General features: G+C 41.6%; 1 protein-coding gene and 1 pseudogene across 1 annotated transcript; one reads left to right on the plus strand and one right to left on the minus strand.

Moving 5' to 3' along the window:
* Nucleotides 1-9,293: 9,293 nt before the first annotated feature.
* LOC125342730 lies at nucleotides 9,294-15,967 on the plus strand (annotated as a pseudogene).
* A 739-nt stretch (nucleotides 15,968-16,706) lies between these two features.
* On the minus strand, nucleotides 16,707-22,334 carry LOC125342731 (islet amyloid polypeptide). Its single transcript, XM_048335044.1, is given in 4 exon segments — nucleotides 16,707-16,784; nucleotides 19,600-19,709; nucleotides 19,712-19,765; nucleotides 22,262-22,334. Coding segments are annotated over 4 exon segments (315 nt in total).
* Nucleotides 22,335-25,298: the final 2,964 nt, after the last annotated feature.

Consider the following 25,298-nt stretch of genomic DNA (forward strand, 5'->3'; position numbering starts at 1 on the left):
CTAGCCTTGAGCAAAAGAAGCCAGGGACAGTGCTCAGGCCCTGAGTTCAAGCCCCAGGACTGAAAACAAAGATGCAATCGTCGATGCAATGCGAGAACTTTTGCATGCGGCATAGACTCAAGGAGTATGGGGAGGCCTGTGGGCACTGTAGGAACACCTAAGGCAGGGGTAAAGGCAAAGCCACAAAACCCAGCAGGTGAGAAAAGGTGGAGGGCTGCCCAGCAAGCGCGCTCAGATTCTGAATGTGTGCTGAGGAAGAATCAACAGGATGCAGACAGGTTGATAGTATAGACAGATTTTTTCTTTTCTTTTTAATTTGGTCTGAGACTGGGATTGGAACTTGATATTGATACCTTTGCTCATCATCTGGTGCTTTACCACTTGAGCCATGCTTCCATCCCCTTAAGGGTTGGTTCTTTCATATATATATATATACACACACATATATAACTATAACACCATATATTATATAATATATACTATATGTATTATATATTATATATAATTATATCATATCATTATTATATAACTATACAATGTATTATATGTAATGTAATATATGTGATACATTATATATTATTGTATATGATATATATCATAATATAATTTAAAATCTATGCCTAGTAATTTTTTTTATTTGTCAATCCTGCGGCCTGAACTGTCCCTGAGACTTTGAGCCACAGCTCACGTTGGTTTTCTGCTGATTCATTGGAGATCAGAGTCTCACAGACTTTCCTGCCCCAGCTGGCTTTGACCTGCGATTCTCAGATCACCACATACTGAATAGCTGGGATGGCAGGCGTGAGCTGCTAGTGCCCGGATTGTACCTGGTAATTCTAAGCTGGTAAACACACAGTCCCCAGTATTATGCCAAGATAAGAAGCATGACAGCATTGTCCTAGACAATGGAGTAGAGAGAAAGCCATTCTGTTCATTAGTGACCTTGAAAATATCATGTTTCCCCTGTGCAGAGCAATTTTTGTTTTTCTTCCTTGAATCCATTCCATTTGGGCTTTGGGGCCAACAATCATAGAGACTATTTGCTTTGTATGTACTCTTTTCTGACATTGCAGAATGGGAGCGATAAGTATTGTACCCAAAGCGCTCTCTCTCTCTCTCTCTCTCTCTCTCTCTCTCTCTCTCTCTCTCTCTCTCTTCCCCTTCCTTTTTCATTCCTTTCTCTTCTTGTTTTAATTCATTTTAATTTATTTTTTCCCAAGATGGAGAGGAGTAATGGGAAGATGTCTTCTTTGCCCATGTTACATTAGCGATGTCCACGAGAGACCCACAAGGCCATAACGGAGTAGGCTTGTCTGAAATTCAATAAGGCTCCCTAAATCCAATGTATGTGTTGAAATTGTGATCCCAAGATAATCTGTATAAGCTACGAATGGTTATGTATGGTTCTGGAATCATCTTCACTCCAATGAGATTGATTTGGGTTAAGGAATACCTAATATTTAAATAGATGTGTGTGTGTGTGTGTGTGTGCACGTGGGTGTGTGTCACTACTTTATTAAGCGTGCGGCTCTGACATATCTAGTTCAACAATCAGCAGTATTCTCTCTCCTTCTTCAACTTCTCCTTCTTGTCCTCCTGCTTCTCCTTCTCCTCTTCTTTTTCTTTATTTCTTCTTCCTCCTCCTCTTCTTTCTCCTCCTCCTCTCCTTCCTCCTCTTCCTCCTTCCTTTCCTGTCCTCCTTTTTCTTCTTTCTTCTTCTCCTGTCCTCCTCCTTCTCCTCCTCTTCATTTCTTCTTCCTCCTCCCTCCTCTTCCTCCTTCTTTCTTCTCCTCCTCCTCTTCCTCATTCCTATTCTTTCTGTTTCCTCTTCTTCTTCCTCCTCCTCCTCCTCTTCCTCTTCCTCCTTCTCCTCCAGTTCTTTTCTTCTTGGATGTACTGAGGTCTTGGCCTCACAGCTCATGAACCACATCCTAGTCATTTCGCGTTGTTTATTTTTCAGATCGGGCCTTGAGCTTTCCCCCAGCTCAGTCTCCTACTGCAGTCTCCTACCTGTCTTCTACTTCTACCTTCCAAGGAGCTGAGATGACAAGTCTTCTCCATGACACCTTACTTGCTCTTGAGATAGAGTCTTGCTAACTACTGTTTTTGGTTTTGGTTTGTTTTTTTTTTTTGCCCTTGCTGGCCTGCAGCCATGATTGAACCTCCCATCTTGACCTCAGTATAATGGGAATTACAGAAATTCACCAAGCAAACTGCTTAGAAGGGCATAGGTTGTTCCTATGTTTAGTGTTGAAGATCTTGGTCTGTCTCGTCATTACACAATTGTCATCATCAACTCGAAAGGGCAGCCACAGGTGATGGGGGAAAGAGATGGCATGACTATGTTCTGATGCCAACTTTATTTATGGATGGTCAAAGTCAAGTTTTCGGTGATGTCTTCGTGGTGCTGTTTACAAATCCAGCTTTCTGTGTTGCAATCCCAGAAGACATGCATGAACCTGTAAGGAATAGTATGCAGTCTGGAAAAAGAGACCCTTTTGCCAGTTTCTTCCAATGCAAACCCATTGACAACCTTACAGCACACAATATAGGAAGACCCCATACTCACAGGGACCACCTTTGCATCACCACAAAGACTCTTTGTGTTTTTCTGTCCCTACTGGTCTTCTACTTCCATCTCCTTGATTCCTGTGATCTTAAATCACTTCTTGTCCATTTCCTGCCTCCATGATTGGGGTGACTTTCTCTGACATCACTCGGAGAGGAAGAGAGAATGGATGACACTCCCCCCTCCCCTTTAGCTGCTAAGTAAAGGTGCCAGGCTGGCCTTCTCACGCATCTTCCATTGATAGCTGGAGTGGGAGGTGAAGGAGAGGAAGAAGGTGACAAATCTTGCTTCTCCCCTCTAGATTTCTTCTGGCATCATTCCCTAGGGGATTGAAGGGGAACCTCATTCTTTCTCGGCTGGGTGGAAATCTTCATTCTCCACGTGGTCTCTACCGATCTTGTGATGTTGGGCGAGATGAAGAAGGGAAACTTATTCTGGCTGTCAAGTTTGTGTGTATGTGAGACAGAGACAGAGATAGTGACAAAGAGACAGAGAGAGAGTTGTAGGACTTGAACTCAGGGCCTGGGTGCTGTCCCTGAGCTCTTCTGCTCAAGGCTGGCGCTCTACCGCTTTGAGTCACAGCTCCACTTCCAGTTTCTCTGGTGGTTCATTGGAGATCAGAGTCTCACGGACTTTCCTGCCTGGTCTGGCTTTGAACTGTGATCCTCAGATCTCAGCCTTCTGAGTAGCTGGGATTACAGGCGGGAGCCATCATGGAAGGCCTTGGTCCAGCCCCATCATGCTAGAAGTCTAGGCCTTTTCCTCCTGCCCCCAGTGGCAATAGTATGACCATGGTTGTGTTTATTTTCTCCTCATGCTTCTCTGGCATTTGGCTGGAATAAAGAGGTTATTACCCAAAACTTCCCTGTCTGGCTAGGCTACCCTTTTCCTGATCTTTTCATTAGAGAGAACAAAAGTACTTTTTGTTATTATTTGTGCCCATTGGTGTTTCTACTTCGCTGGCTTCTCAAACATAAAGTCTCAGAGAGATGAGACAAAAACGAAGAAAACCAGGAAATTAGCTACCAGGCTAATGGTACTTCCAGAATCCCAGCTGGTTTGCCTTCCTCTGTTTTTCAAAATATCTATTTTTCTGTGTATGGATAACATTGCACTAATGGAACATGGAAATGCATATCTACATATCTTATAGCAAGTTGAATTCTATAGAATGTCTTTGTACTATTAAATATAATTCCTATTTTCCTCGGTCACTTAAACTATGAAGAAAACTTAGCTTACAGGCCACAGAAAAATATACAGTGAATAAATTTGACCACACCACCAACTGGCTACTTCTGATACCAGCATTATTCTATATCAGGGGCCAGCAAACTTTCTTTGTAAAAGAGATAAAGTAGTAAATACTTTAAGCCTTATAAACAGAATGCTGCAATTATAACTATTCAACTCAGCATTGTATTTATGAAAGTAGCCACAACTGGTGGCTCACACCTGTCATCCTAGCTACACAGGAGGCTGAGATCTGAGGATCATGGTTCAAAGCCAGCCCAGGTAGAAACGTCGGTGAGATTCTTATCTTCAACTAATCACCAAAACGCTGGAAGTAGAGATGTGGTTCATGAAGTTGAGTGTTAAACCTTGGGAGGAAAAGCTCAGGGAGAGCACTTAGGCCCGGAGTTCAAGCCCCAGTACTGGAAAAAAAAAGTAAAGGTTAATAAAGGTTGTGGAACATTTTAATGACATAAACAAGTGATAGGTAAGATTTAACTCACTAGGGAGTCATTGTTTATCAGCCTCTGTTTATTGTCACCCATCAACCCAATGGTTAAGTCGTTATTCATCCAATGTTTGGCCCTTATTTACTCCCCATCCAGTGATTGGCCCTCCTTTATGCCATTCATCCAATAGTCGGTCCTTGTTTACTCTCCATCCAGTGATTGGCCCTCGTTTATGCCATTCATCCAATGGTTGGTCCTTGTTTATTCCCTACCCAGTGATTGGTCCTTGTTTATGCCATTCATCCAATGTCTGGCCCTTATTTACTCTATTCATCCAGTAATTGGCCCTGGTTTATGTGATCCATTCCACAGAGAGGAGGGGATGGGACATTATTTAGAGTTGGGAATCTCTGTTAAAATCACCAGCAGAAGGCAGTTGAGTGTTTGACATTACATGTGGTTGGATAGGACTGAAAGCTAACAACCATGGGACACATTGAACATTGGGAACAGACCAAGAGCCAACAGTGACTTCCTGAAAGACTCTTGTTTCATGGTCACTGGGGGCTTTGAAGACTTTGGGCAAATATTTACTCAAAGGAGAAGTGTTGTTTCTAATTTCCCAAAAGAGGGAACTGATGGAAATAAATCAACTCAGTGCCCAATTGTCAGGGTGGGTTTTAAATGCCATTTCCCCCAGCTGATAAAATAAAATACATTTGTTGTGCAGTTAAAAATTTTTTTCTGTATAGGTGGCAAGTCAGAATCTCAGTCGGGAGAAAATCATTTTGTGTAGAAACTTCTCAAGATGCTAAAGAAAAAGTCTACCAGCAGGGAGTTCTTTAAGGCCTTGGAAAGCTTTCTTAGATGTTTCCCCCCCCCTGTGAAACTGAGAAAAGCCTCAAGGTGTCTCACAAATATGTTCAGATATGTGTAGATCTCTTTCTGGAAAGTTCCATGCCCCTTATCTCCACAACTGACAAGCTCTTACCTGGAGCCTCAACAATGGCTGGTAGCTCACACTTGTAAACCTAGCTACCCAGGAGTCTGAGATCTGAGGATCATGTTTTGAAGCTCAGCCAGTCAGCCAGAGCAGGAAAGTCTGTAAAACTTGTATTAAACTCTAATTAAACATTTTTAAAAAGCCAGAAGTGGAGATGTGACTCAAGTAGTAGAGAGCTAGCCTTGAGAGGAAAAAATAAAAAAGCAGCTCAGGAACAATGCCCAGCCCCTGAGTTCAAGCCCAAGGACAAGTCCTAATAATAAAACCAAACAAAAACAATGGCTTTTTTTTTTTTTCGGAAACTGGGAGATTTCTAGAAAGTTTCATCGTTCCATAAAATACCTTTCTGTGGGTCATATCCAGCTTTGTCTGTCTGTCCCTTTGGTGCTTAGGTATTTGTGCATTTGAATCTGTTTGGGAACTACCAATACCTTTATTCTTTGCTTGTTTCATCAGTGTCAAGTGATTGTATTCTGCTTGTTTTTACATAGTTGATCAAGTCATTGTTCTGCTTCTCATCTGGGCTTCTCCTTTCCGATAAAGGACACTGTACATGGATGGCTAGTTCCAGTATTGTGTACATGTGTGTCTTCAGATCATTGATCTGATTTCTTCTCCCCCAGGTGAACAAACAAACAAACAAACAAACAAAAACTCCTCAAGGGCCCGAGGGCTTTTTCACTTTCTGTTCTTCCATGCTTGGCCGGCTCTGTTTCTAGATACTTCCACAGCTCATCCTGCTTGTTCTTTGAATTTCAGTTCCAGCATTCTCTCTTCAGAAACCTCTTCAGTCCCACACACTACACTGGGGCACAAGCCAATGGCCAGCCTCCTTCCTGGCTTCTGTGTGGCTTGTTCTTCCAGAAGCTTCTGACAAAGGGTAAACAAAGGCAGCCGTGGTCCTCACTGGACACAATGTGGAAAAGAACTCGACAACTTGTGGGTGGAGACGGGAGGGGAAAACTGGGAGAGAGCGAGGGAAAGGGGGACCCCGTCCCAAAAGAAATGCACTCATGACCTGATTTATGGAACTGTCACCCCTCTGTCCATCACTTTTATCACAACAATAAAGGATAGTTCAAAAAATTCTAACAAAGGAAAAAAGAACAGATCATTCAATTACTATTATGATTTATTATTATTCTTATCACCTTTTGGTAGTTGGATAAAGGGGTTTTAATTCAACATGTCAGATTATGAATATAACGCATCTTGACCAATGTCACCCCTTCAAACCCACCGTCCCCTCAACTTTTCTAGTCCAATGCTCCCCTATGTCCATTGAATATCATGGCTGTATTTGTCCTCCGCTCTTCTTCTCTCTCCATTTACTTCTCCCTTCCTTTTGGCCTCTCTCTCCTACAAAACACTTTCCATTTCTCTCGTATTTGTCTTGTTAAACTGTACATTAGCTGTTCAAAGAATTTACACCATGGCCAGGCTCTGGTAGCTCACGCCTGTCATCCTAGCACCTTAACAGGCTGAGATCTGAGGCTCAAGGTTCAAACCCAGCCCAGGAAGAAAAGTCCTTAAGATTCTTATTCTGAGTTAACTAGCAAAAAAAAAAAAAAAAAAAAAAAAAAAAAAAAAAGCTGGAAATCAAGCTGCAGCTCTAGTGGTAGAGTACTAGCTAGCCTTGAGTGACAAAGCTCAGGGACAGTGCCCAGGTACTGAGTTCAAGTCCCTACTGGCATGCATGCATGCACACTTGCGCACACACGTGCACACACACACACACACACACACACACAACTTGAGCCTAATATGGGAGCCTAGAATCACAAGTAGTCAGTCGTGGGTGTGGGATCATGCATGGCTTTTAATCTCCCTCACCTCATGACACATCTTCCCTTTAAGATAACAATCTCAAGTATCATTTTCATTCCACTCTAAATTCCTGCTGGCTACAATGACTTCATTGCGGGAACATTCTTTGACTGGCCCAAGCCAGGTAGCGAATTACAGGTGGAATCATCTGTGAACGTTGCTTTTCTCACACCAATTTCTTGCTCACAAAAATCAGTAGTATCTTAGGAAAATAAAATAAAATATATAATAAAATACATGTACTATATAATAATATATAAAACCACATAATACATATATAATATATAACTATATATATATATATATATATTTTTTTTTTTTTTTCCCTGAGACTAGGACTTGAACTCAGCATCCCACGCTTTCTTTCCCTTGTCTGGCTCTCTACCACTTGAGCCACACCTTCAATCCCAGAAAAAGAATATTTCTATCCTTATCACTTCAATGTTTCGTTTGTGTTATTGGAGTGTGACTTTTTCCCTTAGCTGAGCCACCCTGAAGACTAAACTCTTCTTGTTCAATGCCCACATGTCTTAGTTTTATTATTTTTTTTCACTGAGTGATGCCTTGATGTAGCAAAAGACAGTCAAGGCTTCTTAATCACCAAAGAAAAAGATAGTAAGAAAAGAAATATGCCAGAGTCAGCAAAGTGAAATTACAATTGGAGCAAAGGCCATGGAAGAGTTAATGTTTTTAAACAAAACAAAGCAGTAAGGGAGGAGCCTAAAGCTCCAAGTGGCTAATCTTGAAGCCTATTTCCAAGATTATAACCTGCTTTTATGCAGTGCTCAGAGCCAAAAAAAAAAAAAAAAAAAAAAACCACAAAACTTTAGCCAAGGATTAAAATTTACGTGCACAAAGACCCTTTTATTTACCACCCTGCTTCTTTAAAGAACAACAAACTCCAACCTAAGATCTCTAGGGCTTTAGAACTCCTGGAAACTCAATCAGTAAAGTTTCTCTCTCTCTCTCTCTCTCTCTCTCTCTCTCTCTCTCTCTCTCGCTCTCACTCAGCCTCGCTCTCTCTCTCTCTCTCTCTTTCTGTCTGTCTCTGTCTCTGTCTCTCTCTTTTAAAAAAGATTTGATCTTCCAGAATAGACGCAAGACTGACCGGAGATGGTGAACTTGAAGGTAAAAGTCATTCATTTAATTTGGGTCTTGATGGGTTGCAAATCCAGTTTGGTTTAGCCTGGGGGTGAGGGGTGGGGAAATGCAAGAGAGAAGATTTAATGCGTAAATTATGAATTTAAGATTCCTGGGGTTTTCTGATTGCCTTGTCTATTCTTTCTTGATATTCGTGGGAAATCTATCAGATGTAGGATATGTTTGTCCCATTGCATTTAATTATTTGTTTACATGTATTACACAAAGAACTATATCTATCTAATGTGACCTTTTGCACATGCCATGTGGTGTGGAGTATTAGAGATGACTTTAAGTAATTCTGGTTGATATGGTTTCTTCTTATTTTGTCATTGGTTTCAAAGCCCCGCCACCCCCACCCCAACTTCATGTATCGTTTTATTCCAGGTCAACCTTTCAAACCCCAGTCAAGATCCATGTCCTATAAAGCCTTCTTTCCCTCCCTTAAAATTCTAGAGAATTCACCTGTTTGATAGATGCAGTATGCATTTCAGTGATGTTTGCCCTCAAAAATGTAAAACTGGGAACATGAGCGTCTTTGAACTACAAAATGCCTGCAAAGGGGGGAAAAGCCAATTTGGTGCACCTCTTGTTTGTTTATTCATTTTTTGTTTTTGCCAGTTCTGGGGCTTGGACTCAGGGCCTGAGTACTGTTCCTGAGCTTCTTTTTGTTCAAGGCTAGGACTCTACCACTTGAGCCACAGTGCCACTTCCGGCTTTTTCTGCTTATGTAGTGCTGAGGAGTCGAACCCAGGGCTTCATGCATGCTAGGCAAGCACTCTACCGCTAAGCCATATTCCCAGCTCTGGTACACTTCTTTAGAGAACATATATAAACATACACTTACCTGTGATTAGAAGATGACCAGGGATGGGGCTTCGTGGCAGAGCATGAGCCTTGCATGTGTGAGGCCCTAGCATTTATCTTAACACCACACAACAGCAGCAGCAACAGCAAACAAGCATAGGTTCCCCTATTTTATGCACAAACGCCGGTCTAGACACACTTGTGCTGTGTGCACTGAAGGATGCTCAGTGGACTCACTGTGGGTCAGGGAGTCTGAATCGCGAGCATGGTCCGTCTCTCCTTCAAGAACAGCCGCGCGTTGTATACTTCAGGTCACAACCACTCCATTTCTGCCCCCACTCCACTGGTGAGGGGAAAGCAACTTCAATTTCTATGAATGTATTAATATGTATTAATCTAATTACTAATATGACTATAAAGGTAACCAATAACCTTTATATGTTATTAATATACTTCATTAATATTTACTAGTAGAATTTATCAATATAATCACCGATACAATATTATCAATATAACTAATAACCATTATATATTATTAATAGAATTTCTTAATACAATCACCAATATAACTATTAATATGACTAATCACCTTTATATGTCATAAGTATAATTTATTAGTATTTATTGATGCAATCTATTAATATAACTACTGATATGACTATTACTATAACAGCTTTTATATAGTAATAATTATTAATATTTATTAATACAATTTAAGTATATTTATACTATAATCACCAACACAACTATTAATATAACTAATTATTATAGATAGCAATAGAATTATGTTATTAGTATAATTTATTGATATTTATTAATACAGTTTATTATTTATTAACAGTTAGCAACATAATTAATATACTTTCTGTATTATTAAAATAATTTATTAATGTTTATTAATGGAATTTATCAATACCTACTAATATAATATAGGAGAATGAGGTCATTGGGTTATTTCAAATTCCATCTCCTTAGTAACTAGTGAGAGGTAGCATCTTTGTTTTCCCCCCTTACACTTCCTGGATTTCATTTCAATAAATATGATTTTATATGATCAGATGCACAGACTATACGATCTGATGCACATAGGTAGGCATCTTTTAGTTTGAAAAAAAAAAGAATCAATCGTTTTCTCATCTGAATGTATTTCCCCCCTTACAGTTTATACAGTTTATCCTTTTTTAAAATTTTCACTTTGTGGTGGTCTCTGTTGACTTCTAAGTCCTTCCTGATGGTGATGGTGATGTTGCTAGCATGAGAGCATAGTAGAAACCATCAAATGCTGCTTTGAAAAGGGGCCGAGGGGAGGGAAAGAGGGAGGGAGGGACAGGGAGGGGAGCATGGGGAAGGGCTTGTATAACATTCAGAGTCAATTGCAGGCTTGTATGCAAATGCCACAATGCTTTCAAAAAATAAAATAAAATCTGGCTGATGTCTGACAGACTTCAGAGGTCTGGACAGATGAAAGAGAAACAGCTCTTAAAAAAAATTCCATCTAGATTGTCTAGAAGTTTCCTCCTCCACTGAACACTTTTGTATTTCATACAATTATTATCTTTGGATAAGGAGCAATTCATCCTCAAACAAAGGAAACTGGTTTTCTAAGAGACTTCGGCCCGAGGTACCTACATACATGATTCTTAGAGAACACTTGGTTTCTTCTTCTACCAAGAGGGTAGCTATCGCGATCTTAAGGGTTCAAGACCATCTTGGAAATTACCTGTGAGAGCACAGTGCCTTCTAGAACACAGGTGACCATTCCAGAAAGGCAGAGTTTCACAGAATTCTTTCCCAGGGCCACGTCATTCTTGGATGATGGCGGAGGGGTGGTGGAGGAAAGAAAGTTCCAGAGTGGTTTCAGGGGTGGGAAGGTGGGGTGAGCCTTTCTTTTGGAATGGGAAAAGAAACTCATACATAAATAAAACAAACAAACATGGATCAAATACATCAAGTATGTTGGAGAGGTCAAAGACCTGATTGATGGTAACCAGCAGTTACATTTCTGGCATATAGGTTTTGCAAGCGCTTTTAAAATTTGGCTTGGTTTTGTTTTTTTAATGGGTGGTGAAAAACATTGAGAAATAGATCCCCTTCAAACTAGAAGCACCCTAAATTTTCCTGAGAAAATTCTGTGCACCCTAAATGTTTACCTACGGTGGTTTGGCAAACAGGTTCTAGGCCAGCTTTGAACCTGGGTGAGGGAGGGGATAAGAACAGGTTTTAGACAAATGCCCATTGTTAGACCAGGTGAAGAGACAAAAGAAGGGCTGTCTTGGGGATAGTTGTGTTCTTTGTCCCTTCACCAAGAACCTGATACCTTCATTAAAGAATTCAAAGGTAGGAAAGTAGCCAGGTGGGTGTCAGCAGCTCACGCCTATAATCACAGCTCCTGAGGAGGCTGATATCTGAGGCTCCTGGTTCAAAGCCACCCCAGACAGGAAAGTTAATGAGACTCTGATCTCCAATGAATCACCACTTTAAAAAAAAATGGAAGTGATGCTGTGGCTCAAGTGGTATAGCACTGACCTTGAGCACAAAAGCTCAGGAACAGTGCCCAGGCCCTGAGTTCAAACCCCAGAACTAGCAACACACACACACACACACACACACACACACACACACAGAGGCAGAAAAGTGTGTAAGGTAAACAGAGTTAAGTTGATTTAAATGTAAAGGGAGAGAGTCACGAAAGAAGGCAAAGAAACTCTCCATTGCAAGAGGGCTCCTGAATTCTCATGGAGGACTCCCTTAGCGCCGCCCCTGGGCTCTGCACTGATTGGTTGATGGCTTATGCACGCGATGTCCTGGCTCTTTTCATTGGTTGTTCAAGCATCCAGCTGCACTATGGGAAGAAGAAGAAGCATTTGCGCAGGAGCCAAGGCACTATGGGAATAAAAGGTGCCATGCTATTGACCACGTGTGATGTCCACCTCTTTTCATCCCTATCTACCTAACAACCCTTTTCTCGTTCGTCCTCAACCCAAGTTTGAGGACCACAGTGTCTGATTTCATGCTGAAATGCCAAGGCCAGCTAGACACCGGTGGCTCACCGCCTGTCATCCCAGCTACTCAGGAGGCTGAGATCTGAGGATCAGGGGTTCCAAGCCAGCTTGGGGCAGGAGATAAGTCCAGGAGACTTATCTCCCATGAACCACCAAAAAGGAAAGGGGGGAAAAAAGCTGGAAGTGGAGTTGTGGCTCAAGTGGTAGAGCACCAATCTTAAGCAAAATAAAAGAGCTCAAGAATAGTGCCCAGGTCCTGAGTTCAAGCTCCAGACTGACCTCAAAAGAAAAAGATAAGAAAGAAGGAAATTCTACAAGCCTATCTGGAGATAAATTTACACCACCAAACTTGTCACAGGAGACAGATCATAACGATCTGGCAACTGTCCCCCCCTTCCAAAGAACCCCAAAAAATGGTCTTAAGAGAGGAACTGCCAGTCCCTCTTGGCTAGAGCCCATACACACCATGGTGGCTTTTCTGCTTGGAAAAAGGTTCCCCTGAAAGTTGAATTAAGGGAGAAAATAAGAGTGGCTTGGTTTCCGCCATGGAGGAGGAATGAGGCTGGAGAAGAAAGAAACAGCTTGGAATTTTGCATCAGCCACTGTGAGGTGGAGGGAACTGAAATGAATGCAATTATGTCCCAAGGACATTCCTGTACCACTAAGACTGTGGGGAGATTAAAAACCAAGCATGGGGCTCTTGTTCTGACTTTGAGATGTTGCTTGAGCCAGGCACTAGTGGCTTTTGCCTATCTTCCTAGGTACTTAGGAGGCTCAGATCTGAGGATCTCAGTTCAAAGCCAACCTGGGCAGAGAAATCCAGGAGACCCTTATGTCCAAGAAACCAGCAAAGCTAAAGAAAGAAAAGAAAAGCAAGGCTGGGAAGGTGGCTTTGTGGTGGAGTGCTTGCCTGGCATGCATGAGGCCCTGGGTTCGATTCCTTGGTACTACAGAATCAAAAAATAAATAGAGTTAATAATAAAAGGAAAAAGTGAGAAGGGGAGCTGTGGTTCAAGTGGCAGAGCTCTAGGTTTGAGCACAAACACTCAGGGATAGTGCCAAGCCATGAGTTCAAACCCCAGGATTGGCACGCGTGTGCATGCACACACACACACACACACACACACACACACACACACACACAGTCACTTGAAATCCTCAGAGACCAAGTGATTTCACTTGCCCTCAGGACTGGTCGTACAAAATGAATTAGATGAAAGAGAGAGAGAGAGAGAGGTAGCTTTTTTCGATGATTTCCTTCTAAATTGCATTTGTTCTGGGTGACTGGACTTGCAAATCATTTCTATTGTAAATATTCCTTGAGGCACAAAGATGTAGCACTTCAGCAGGGAAGTGTTTCTAAAAATAAAAAATAGAAGTAGCCAGGTGCTGGCGGCTCACACCTGTCATCCAGCTACCTCAGGAGGCTAAGAGCTGGAGATTCAGGTTCAAAGCCAGCCCAGGCAGGAAAGTCCAAAAAGCTGGAAGTGGTGCTATGGCTCAAGTGGTAGAGTGCTAGCCTTGAGCAAAAAAAGATCAGGATAGTGCCCAGGCTGTGAGTTCAAGCCCCAGAATCTGCACACAAAGAAATGAAACAAAACAACATATATTGTAATATGTTATATACATAGTGTGTACATATATATATACATATACATGTATATATATATATATATATATAATGCCATTTTTGGTGCTTGAACTCAGGGTTTCTGTGTTCTTGCTTTGAGTTGTTGTTTTTTATTTGGATTTTTTGCTCAGGGTTGGTGCTCTATCCCTTGAGCCACATCTCCAATTTTGGCTTTTCACCAATTAATGGGAGATAAGCGTCACACAGACTTTCGGATCCTCAGATCTCAGCTTCCGAGTAGCTGGGAGTTCATTCCATCACTCAGCTCTCTCCTGTATCTCTTCATTCCCTCAGTGTGTGTAAGTCTTTCACCCTTTAACTTACAGCCATCTTTGTGACGTATGGGAAATGTATTTACTTTCTGAAACCCGTAAGTTCTATGAGATGGAGGTTGGTAAGGACAAGAAAATCATTGGAGTCAACTATGGGGCCACGTTCCCTTCCCCCTTCCCCTTCATCTCACCCCTACCAGACACCGCAAGTTCTAGATTCCTGGTATTCATTTTATGGACTGTGAGTTAGCTGTTTGAAGCACTTACACCACTGGAATTCTCCCCTGCCTATTCCATGCTTCAGTTAAATGTCTGTGCATATATATGTGTATACACCTATATACATGTATATGTGTACAATGTGTTAGCATTTCCCTAGCCTCAGGTCCTTAGCTCGTCCCACTAGCCCCCAGATCACCCATACCTAATGAGCCACCCCTACTCACTACCTACCTACTTCCCCTTTACCCCCAGAGAGAGAAGCTGCCACCTGGATAAGGTGCAGACTCCATGTAGCTCCCTCTCCTGTGGGAACTATGGCCCCAGTAATAAACCTCCTTATGAACCTTCTTCTCCTTTCTGTGATTATCTCCGCATGGTCCTCTGGATGGCCGAGACCTGTCCTTTCAATATATATGTGCATAAATATATACACACATACACCTATGTGTATATATACACTATTATACATCTATACCCAAACATATATACATATACCTTGTATATTCTTTTATTTATTTGTTTATGATTTAGCTCTAACTTCCACACAGGAGAGCAAAACACGTAAAGTCTCTCTGGGCCTGACTGAACTTCATTTCACTGTTATTTTTTTTTTTTCCCTCTCAGGCCCATCCATTTCTCAGCAAATATCATTCCAATATCCAAATATCAAGTACCATATTCTCTGTAAGATCATTCTTCCTGACAGAGGAGGAAGCTTCCATTGTTCCTATGTCCACTGCTTTTTCTTGATCCCTCTGTGTTTTTAAATCTAAGTCCATTTTAAGAGATTGGATATTTCTTTTTCCTCTATAATACCCATACAAGAAGTCCACGTGGAAACGCTTCATGTATTCGTTGATCATTTCTTATCTAGGTGGTACCTTTTTTAGCTGCTTGAAGTCTATCTTTTTTTTTGGAATGTTATCTCCTTACAATCTTCTTATCTCCTTACAATCCAGGTTTCTTTCTTTCTTTTTCTTTTTTTTTCTTTGGTTGAGGCTGCAACTTGAACTCAGTAGCTGATGCTTTTGCTCATTGGCTGGCACTCAACCAACTGAGCCATGCCTCTGACCCTCAAATTTCCTGTTTCTATATTGTCTGTCACTTCCTGTTAAGGATTTAGACTTCATTTCTGTACCAGATCATAACCTTTTGTCTCAGAGAACACAGGGAAGTGGATGGATTTTCAGAACCTGTCTCTTGTGTGGTTCTGTCAAAAAAATGGTGTAATTCTAGATGCCATTGCAGAGTGCCCCTGTCTTTTACCATTATTTGTGGGTGGAGGAAAAGTATCCATGGACCATTATTTAGGATACAGGGAGATGATGATCATTATTCTACTTTTCTTTTTGCTTATCGTTGAGTATTTCCTCCCATTGTTTCGTACTCATGATGTGATTTGCTCTTAGCTTTTCCTTCTCTCTTCTTTTTCATTTCTTTAAATCCTTTCAGGTTAGTAACAAAGATACCCACTGTAATTCCATATCACCCATTGTTGTGTCTTGTTAGCAAGGCTAATAACTGAACTAGGTCAGCTGAAGATTGCCCTTCTTCACTTTAAAAAGGGGGTGGTATAACCATCGCCATGAACAGCGTCGGGAGGCTTGCACGGACATGAAGTGCAAGTACGACCAGTGTTTCAACCGCTGGTTTGCCGAGAAGTTCCTCAAGGGAGACGTTCTGGGGACCCGTGCACCAATCTCTTCAAGCGTTACCAGCAGTGTGTTCAGAAAGCATAAAGGAGAAAGAGATTCCTATTGAAGGATTGGAGTTCATGGGCCTTGGCAAAGAAAAGCCTGAAAATTCTTCTTGACCTTGCTTGTCACCTTGGAAATGGATTCCTCATATCAGGAAACTAAGAAGACTTTGGATTTTGTCAGCTTAAGGCTATGAAGTCAGCAGTGCAATTTAATGAGTTTGGGAGGAAGTTGTTTCTTCCTCTCATTTGTAAAAGATACTGCTTTGAGATGACTTCTCACGTGCTTTGGCATGCAGGAACTCAGTGTGCTAAATTGAACTGTCTTTGGGGATTATGATTGCAATATACGGGTCTGGAATCAACTTCAAATATACCTTCTACATGAATCATGATAAGCTAATCAAGATGATCAGGGCTTCTTGAACTTTTGATTTCTGCTGCCAAAGGACAGTACATACACAGTATGGGGGTCATTGTTCATGACAGAAGTCAGGACCTTTTTGTTTCCTCAGGGAGCTAATGCTCTATAAAGGGATCCAACAAAAGTTTCAATCAATTGTTGGGAGCATGGATTTACTTATATATAACATTTAATGTTGCTAATGGCTTGGGTTAACAAAGAGGAAGACACAGCAAGAGGTGTCTGATTTAAGATGTGAATGCTTCAAGACCATTGAAATGAATACTGTCTCAGTTCACAGCAAATAACTGAATTATATTTGGAATGGCTACAGACGAACCTAAATTAAAAAGTGTTCGCTTTTAAAAAAATAAATAATAAAAAGTGGATGGTGAGGACCCTACCCTCACTCAAGCTCTTGGCATTAGATCATTAAGTCACACTGAAATTTGCTCACTCATTTGCTTGCCCATTATTGGTAAAGATCTTCATTTCACCGGTGTGCATTGGGGCCTGTTGCATGCAAATAGACTGCATTGTGGGGATTGTAGGAATGATTGAGAGGGCCGCTGATGTCTTGCGTTAAGAATGACAGCCGACCATTCCCAGCAGAATGCTTGGAACTGGAAGTTAAGTGAAAATAAGTTACACAATGAGACATTCCTCATGGTCTCTGATATCATGCGATTTTTTTAAAAGTCAATGAATCGATTACAATGAGCACTAGTGATTCCTAAAGGAACTGTGGTCTCACAAGGTATTTTTACTCACAAGCAAAATGTATCTTTAAAGGCTATATGGGATATGTATATCATGTATATGTCACATTTATGTTCTCTATATTATAGAAAAATAGAGAGAACATATATATCATACAAATATGTGCTATATTGATAATAGAAAAATATCAAAATACATATCAAAATATAGAGTATAAATATATATAAAATATATGTAGAAAAAATATATCAGGCTGGGAAGGTGCCTCAGTGGTAGAGTGCTTGCCTAGCATGCATGAAGCCTGGGTTTGATTCCTCAGTACCACATACACAGAAAAAGCCTGAAGTGGTGCTGTGGCTCAAGTGGTAGAGTGCTAGCCCTGAGCAAAAGCAGCTCAGGGACAGTGCCCAGGCTCAAGCCCAAAGACTGGCAAAAAAAGAAAAAAGAAAAACACATATCATATAAATATATTCTATATCACATAGTTATGATATAGGTGTGTCTATAGCATATAAATATATCATATAATATTCCTATACCATATAGGAATACAATGTATGATATTGAAATATATGTAGCTACTTAAAATGGAAATTTTCTTATACATACATAAATATATGTAGATACTTCAATTTAGTATGATATATAAATATATATCATCTACATATATCTATATCATGTTGAAATATTCTACACCATATAGAAAAATATCTAGTTTTATGATGTATGGAATAATATATTTTTCTCTCTATATAGGAGATATACACATATATGTTCTGTATGATATATGAAGAAGGAGGCACAATGTGGCATAATGTCGTCTTGTAACCTTGCAAGTCAGTTTACAACTTATTTTGTTGATTGTGGGGCTAGAACTCGAGGCCTGGGTGCTGCCCCGAGCTCTTTCACTCAAGGCTAGCACTCTATCACTTGCGCCACAGCTCTACTTCCAGTTTTCTGGTGGTTCAGTGAAGATAAGAGTTTCACAGACTTTCCTACCTGGGCTGGCTTTGAACTGTGATCCTCAGATCTCTGCCTCCTGAGTAGCTGGGATGACAGGCGTGAGCCAGCAAATGGTGCCAGCTTGTCTTGACATTCTTTACTGAACTATAAATATCAACCTGATGAAATAATGCTGACTTGTTTACAGTGAATTACTTTCCTAAGAAATTGCATGACTGAACTTGACAGTAAAAATCGGTGATTATTATTAACAAGGGTTATCTGGTATCTGATCTTCTTTCCCTTTCCTAAGTGTCTTTCATTTGGAAGCATAGACAGCAGTTGTAATTGTAGTCTAGTCTCAGCTGCCGTTGGTTGTATGAAAATCTCCTTGTTTGATTCCTGTTAATTATCTGCTACCCTCTGCAGCGAGCTGGCATGCTGTGTACTCATTAACATTGTGCTCACAAATTGCTGGACACCGGTGGTACACGCCTGTCATGCCAACTACGCAGGAGACTGAGATCTGAGGATCACAGTTCAAAGCCAGCCCCAGCAGGAAAGTCCATGAGACTGTTATCTCTAATGAACCACCAGAAAACCAGAAGTGGAGCTGTGGCTCAAGTGACAGAACACCTGCCTTCAGTCAAAGAGCTCAGGAACAGCGCCCAGGCCCTGAGTTCAAGCCCAGGGACCAGTACAAAAAACAAATAAACAATTTTTGTTCACATGAAAGCTACACTGGGGAGTGGAAATAATATATATGACTAAGTGGGGAAAAGCTTATAAGGTATTTCTAAACCTTATATATAAACTTCTAAAACTAAGAAACACATACAATACTTAACCTTTCATTTACTCTATTCATTATTTAATATTAACTACTTGTTATAGCATATGAAATATTTGTCCCCGGGAGATGTGACATCCAATACGCTTTGTGCAGGTGGCGGTGGGAAACTTGAAATAAATTTGGGAGAGTTGTAAATTAACTGCACTTTATTCTGTGGGAAGTCTTGGGCGCCAAACGAGTTTACAAGAAGGATGGACCATAGAACGTTCCCAAACCGAACTTTGTACTCTCATTTATTTATTTCAGTACACAGCCCTGACATAAAGTTCATTACCCATCTATTTTTCCAAGGCTGTGCAGTCATTTACAAGAATAGCAACGCCAATCACCACGACAAAATCCACAGGGCACATTTCATTGAGGGGAAATTTAATCAAGGGAACACCAAGTCACTGGGGCAGAATTCAGAATGATGCTTCTTTTTTCTTTTTCTGTTTTTCATTTTATGTCAGTCCTGGGTCTTGAACCAGGGCCAGGGCACTGCCCTTGTGCTTCTTTTGCTCAAGGCTGGTGCTCTATTACTTGAGCCACAGCTCCACTTTTTGACTTTTTTCTTTTTCTTTTTCTTTTTTTTTTCTTTTTTTTTTTGGTGGCTCATTGGAAATAAGAGTCTCAGGGATTTTCCTGCCTGGGCTGGCTTTGAACCATGATCCTCCTATCTCAGCCCCCTGAGTAGCTGGGATTACAGGCGTCAACTATAGTGCCCAGCCCACACTGCATTGAACAGGAGCCCTGGGGGAGGCCTTGTTCAATGATCCACAGGGAGATTTGCACCCTGGACCTGGGCCCTGCTACAGGGGCAGATGGAGCAGGGGCTCCTCGCCCCCCGACCCCGGCCCCGCTCCTCTTGCCATAAGTGTTGGAGCCCACGTTGGTGGGAGGAGGTACAGCTCCCAGGTTGTGGCTGGAGCGCACCAGGAAGTTGGCCAGGCGGTGGGTGCACAGGTAGCCGTGTTGCAGGCCCGCTTGTCCACCTGCTTGTCCATCCGCTGGCCGGCTCCCCTGCGAAGGGGAAAGAGGAGAGGGCTGAGACCCCGGGTTGACACTCTACCCACATCATCACCCAATCCTGCACCTCACAGGTGATGTGTTCCATGCCATACTTGCACAATGCCATGCCATAATATATCACACGCATAAATACACCACTCACAGGTGTGCACGCATGTATATGTGCACGCATGCTAGATATACACATATGCAATACACGTATACACACATACACATGTACATATGCACACATACACATGTACATATGCGTATATGTATGCCAATGTGCATGCAAATGTGTATATATCTCATATACACACTTATATCTATGTGTATCTAGACATATGTGTGTCTATGCGAGTGCTAGGCCTGGCTCTTGTCTTTTTCACTCTAAACTGGCTCTCTGCCATTCAAGCTGCAGCTCCATGCAAGTCTTTGTTTTTGTTGTGTAACTGAAGAGAAGAGGGTCTCCGATTTGCCTGCCCAGGCTGGCTTCTATCACCATGCTCCCATCTCCGATAATCTAGCTGTATTATCTTTATTGTCCAGAGTGAGTTGGTTGTGATGAGGGAGTTTAAAATCTGACACCTCTTCAATACAGTCTTTGTAGCTTTCTATAGTTTTATGGTGCATCACGTAATCTAACTTGAATCTCCCCTTAAAAAGACCAAGGCTGGGAAAGTGGCTTAGTAGTAGAGCGCTTGCCTAGCATGCATGAAGTCCTGGGTTCAATTCCTCAGCACCACATACACAGAAAAAGCCAGAAGTGGTGCTGTGGCTCAAGTGGTAGAGTACCAGCTTTGAGCAAAAAGGAAGCAAGGACAGTGCTCAGGCCCTGAGTTCAAGCCCCAGGACTGGCAAAAAATAAAAATAAAAATAAAAATAAAAGACAAACATACTGATTTCAGGAAACACTAAAAAAAAAAAAAAAAGCATATCTGCCTATGAGAGAATTCATGTCAGTTTCAAAGTTATTTTTTTAATCTATGATAAAAGAAGCTACAACTTAAAATCACAGCCTGTTCTGAGAAGAATATTTAGTAGTTGTTTTTAAGCCTTGAAATGACAAACGAAAATCTTGTGTTGATTCTGCAGTGTTACATGTTGTGATTGTGTGTGTGTGTGTGTGTGTGTGTGTGTGCGTGTGTGTCTGTGTGTATGAATCCTGGGGCTTGAACTCAGAGCTTGGGCACTGTCCAGAACTCTTTCACTCAAGGCTGGCGCTCTACCACTTGAGCCGCAGCTCCACTTGGGGTTTTCTGGTGGTTCATTGGGGATAAGAGTCTCGTGGACTTTCCTGCCCAGGCTGGCTTTGAATGGCCCAGGTTCAGTGTGGCCTGAGCTACTGGCATCTAGCTGGTTCTTCTTTTCAAAATTTAATTTTAGGGGGCTGGGGATATAGCCTAGTGGCAAGAGTGCCTGCCTCGGATACACGAGGCCCCTAGGTTCGATTCCCCAGCACCACATATACAGAAAACGGCGAGAAGCGGCGCTGTGGCTCAAGTGGCAGAGTGCTAGCCTTGAGCGGGAAAAAGCCAGGGATAGTGCTCAGGCCCTGAGTCCAAGGCCCAGGACTGGCCAAAAAAAAAAAAAAATTTAATTTTATTTTTATTCTAAAGGTGATGTGCAGAGGGATTGCTGTCACATAAGTCAGGTAATGAGAGTATTTCTTTTTTTGGATATTATCACCCTTTCTCTTCATTAATTCTTCTTAAATCCAACTTCTTCTGAACCTTCATTTGACTTCTATTTCTACATATTTCCCATTCTTGAGGGAGGTGAGTGTGTGAATGAATGGCTTCAGAGAATATAGGTATTTCAGCAGTGAAATCCCTCCTGATTTAAAAAAGTAAATGACTGATGAAGATGTCTGCAATTTGTTTCGCCATCAGGCTATGTGGTAGAAGATACTACCTGGTAGATGACTACTAACACCATCTTTCTGTCTGTCCTCATCTGTTACAAGTTTCATGGGATATTCAAGCCATCCTGAGCTAGCAGCAAGTGCTGTGCAAAAGGCTAATTTAGTTAGAAATGCAATAGGGCCTGGTGCTCTGTTATTTAGTGGTGTTGAATTCTAAAGCCCAAACATTTTTCAAGGAGAGAGAGAGAGAGAGGAAACTGGGGGCTGATGCCTCATGCCTGTCATCCTAGCTACTCAGGAGCCTGAGATCTGAGGATTGTGATTCAAATCCAGACCAGGTAGGAAAATCCATGAGACTCTTATCTCTAATGAACCACCAGAAAGCTGGAAGTGGAGCTGTGGCTCAAGTGGTAGAGCATCAGCCTTGAGTGAATAGAAGCTCAGGGATAGCGCCCAGGCCCTGAGTTCTAGACTTCAGGACTGGCAGAGAGAGAGAGAGAGAGAGAGAGGAGAGGAGAGAGAGAGAGAGAGAGAGAGAGAGAGAGAGAGAGAGAGAGACAGACAGACAGACAGAGTCAGAGACAGAGACAGAGAGACACAGAGAGACAGAGAGAGATCAAGTTTTCACCTACCTTTCACTGGGTGTGGCTCTTAGATGATTGAATGTGACAGACAGCACAAGAAGGACAACAGGCAACTTTAGGGCAGACATTGCTAATCAAACCTGCTGAAAAAAAATCAGGCATTGTAATCAAGGCGCTTCTCTTATCCTCGATGAATGCAATTTCCACTTAGAGCCTCATTGAACAACTCCTCTCAGACGTCACAGACAGAACCCTCAGTAATGAGAGGGCTCCTTAATAACCTCCAAACAATTCTCCACTATTTTTGATATGTTCACTCCTCCAGTTTCATTCTTTAAACAGCCTGAAAAGTTAATATCAAAGATATTATTACCCTATTATTACCCCTTGTTTTGGAGGAGGCAAGAATGGTACAAGGGGTGTCCTTAATCGAGGTGCCTTGTACTTGGAAATGGACATGTTTCACTGAAATCTCTTTGTTCAATTACTTAATAATAATAATAAGTATATAATATACATTATAATGTATATCATACATATACTGTACCATGCATATTTATACATATTTACCAATACATGACATTATATCATATATTATGCATTACATCATGCATAATTAGCCATATATTATGCATATTATACATTAATTATACATTTACCATGCATAGTTTATCCATATAATACACACATACATACATTCTACAATGCATATGGAGTACACACAATATAATATATATTACACATATAATATATCACATATATTATATGACATTTATTACACATGCATCATACACATATAATGTATTATGCATATTATATATGATCTCCTTCTTTGAAATAAGCCATATATTTAAGACTATCTGATTTCCCCTTTCTAAAGAATATTACGTATGTAGCACATAGTATATGTTATACTATATAGTAGTATATAATCATAGATAATATTATATAATATAAGATATTATATACATTATCCCTTTCTTGAAATAAGCCATCTATTTGGGAACAAGTCTACTTTTCTCCTACTAAATAATATTTTCCCCTCAACTGAAGAATTCTTTACCTGTTAATGTTTCAGAGCCAGCAAAAGCAGACTGAAAAATGCCTCTGAGAGCCCAAAAAACGTGGCCTAAACCAAAGTCCCTGCTTGCTTGTGCCAGAGTAGCTTCCTTCTGCTCCCTACCTGCTTTTATATCTCTTCCCACCTCGCTCACTTGTGACGTCAGGCCGCCCATAGAGCTGCTATCATGAATTCTGGCCTTTGTGGATGGAAAGAGGGGCCAGATTGGGGCGGGGGGGGGGGGAGGAGACATCAGGGCAGGAAGATGGGTAAATATTAACACAGCAATTACTGATGCTTGTCATTGTATAGACACTTGGTGAGCCAGCTCTGCACGAGCTGTCTTTGCAAAACCCAAGTAAGCCTTTGGGAAAAAAAAATAAAAACGAAAGGTAATCATCAGGACTTGATTAAGAAAATAGAAAAGATGGAGCTGATGACGTCTAACAATAATTGGGCATGTATGCACAGAAGAAAGCCAGGAGGAAGTAGGAGAGGAACAGCGCAATCGCAACAACGCCATTGGCTTAGTCCCACGGACATTCAGACAGACATGGAAATGTAAGGTTAAGGTGTATTTAAAAGGGTCTACAGAAAAGAGAGTACAAAAGCCATTTATACAGAGCAGGGGGGTTGAAAAGCATAAAACCAACCATTCCACATCTAAACATCCCTTGGCTAAGTACTGGTGGCTCACGCCTGTCATCCCAGCTACTCAGGAGGCTGAGATCTGAGGATCTCTGTCTGAAGCCACCAAGGGTAGAAAAGCCCTGAAACTCGCTTTTTTTTGGAGTGCTGGTCCTGGGACTTGAACTCAGGGCCTGGGTGCTGTCCCTGAGCTCTTTTGCTCCAGGCTGGTGCTCTACCACTTGAGCCACCACTCCACTTCTGGCTTTTTGGTGGTTCATTGGAGATCAGAGTCTCATGGACTTTCCTGCCTGGGCTGGCTTTGAACCTTGCTCCTCCGATCTCAGCCTCCTGGGCAGCTGGGATGATAGGTGTGAGCCATTGCCTACCCTATCCCAGTAATTTTTTTTCTTTTTAACTTAAAGTTGTATGTGCTGAACAGTTCACAAAACTCAGGTGGTATTACAGTACGGAAAATATAATTAGCCAGTTCTCCTGCTTATTCGGGCTTGAGTTTACACAGCTGCCGAGAGGATGAAGCAAGAGCTGGGATTCTCATCCATCTATTCCGGGATGTTTAGTTCTTCGTGTATTTATTTATCTCCCCTCATGCTGCCTGGCTGGTTACCGCCTGGAGCTCCTGCATTTCTGTTACATTTTGTCTCAGGCTGGTCTGGTATCCTCTATAATTAGATACATTTTTACCCCAACCCCAGAAAGCACTGCTTTTCACATGCTTCCTGAGCTAGCTCAAGAGAAGGGGGGGGGGATGGTCCCCTAGATCAGCTATTTATATGGCAGTCCCAGACCCATGGAGTCACAATCTACCCAGCAATAAATGATCCTTAACAGACACTGAGGAAAAACTGTCTTAAGCCGGGTGCTGGTGGCTCCCGCCTGTCATCCCAGCTACTCAGGAGACTGAGATCTGAGGACCACAAGTCAAAGCCAGCCTGGCAGAAAAGTCCATGAGGCTCTGATCTCCAATGAACCACCAGAAAACCAGAAGTGGAGCTGTGGCTCAAGTGGTAGAGCAACAGCTTTGAATACAAAAGCCCAGGGACAGACCCTAGGCCCCGAGTTCAAGCTCCAGGACATGAACAAGAAAGGAAGAAAGAAAGGAAGAAAGAAAGGAAGAAAGAAAGAAAGGAAGAAAGAAAGAAAGAAAGAAAGAAAGAAAGAAAGAAAGAAAGAAAAAGAAAGAAAGAGAGAAAGAAGGAAGAGAGGAAGGAAGGAAGAGAGGAAGGGAGGAAGGGAGGAAGGGAGGAAGGGAGGAAGGGAGGAAGGGAGGAAGGAAGGAAGGAAGGAAGGAAGGAAGGAAGGAAGGAAGGAGAAAGTAACAATATCTTATATTTCATTTATTCGTTATTTCAACAAATTATTTATGGAGGGCCTACTTTGTGAC

This window comes from Perognathus longimembris, chromosome 27, assembly GCF_023159225.1.
Source record: "Perognathus longimembris pacificus isolate PPM17 chromosome 27, ASM2315922v1, whole genome shotgun sequence".
NCBI classification, from domain to species: Eukaryota; Metazoa; Chordata; class Mammalia; order Rodentia; family Heteromyidae; genus Perognathus; species Perognathus longimembris.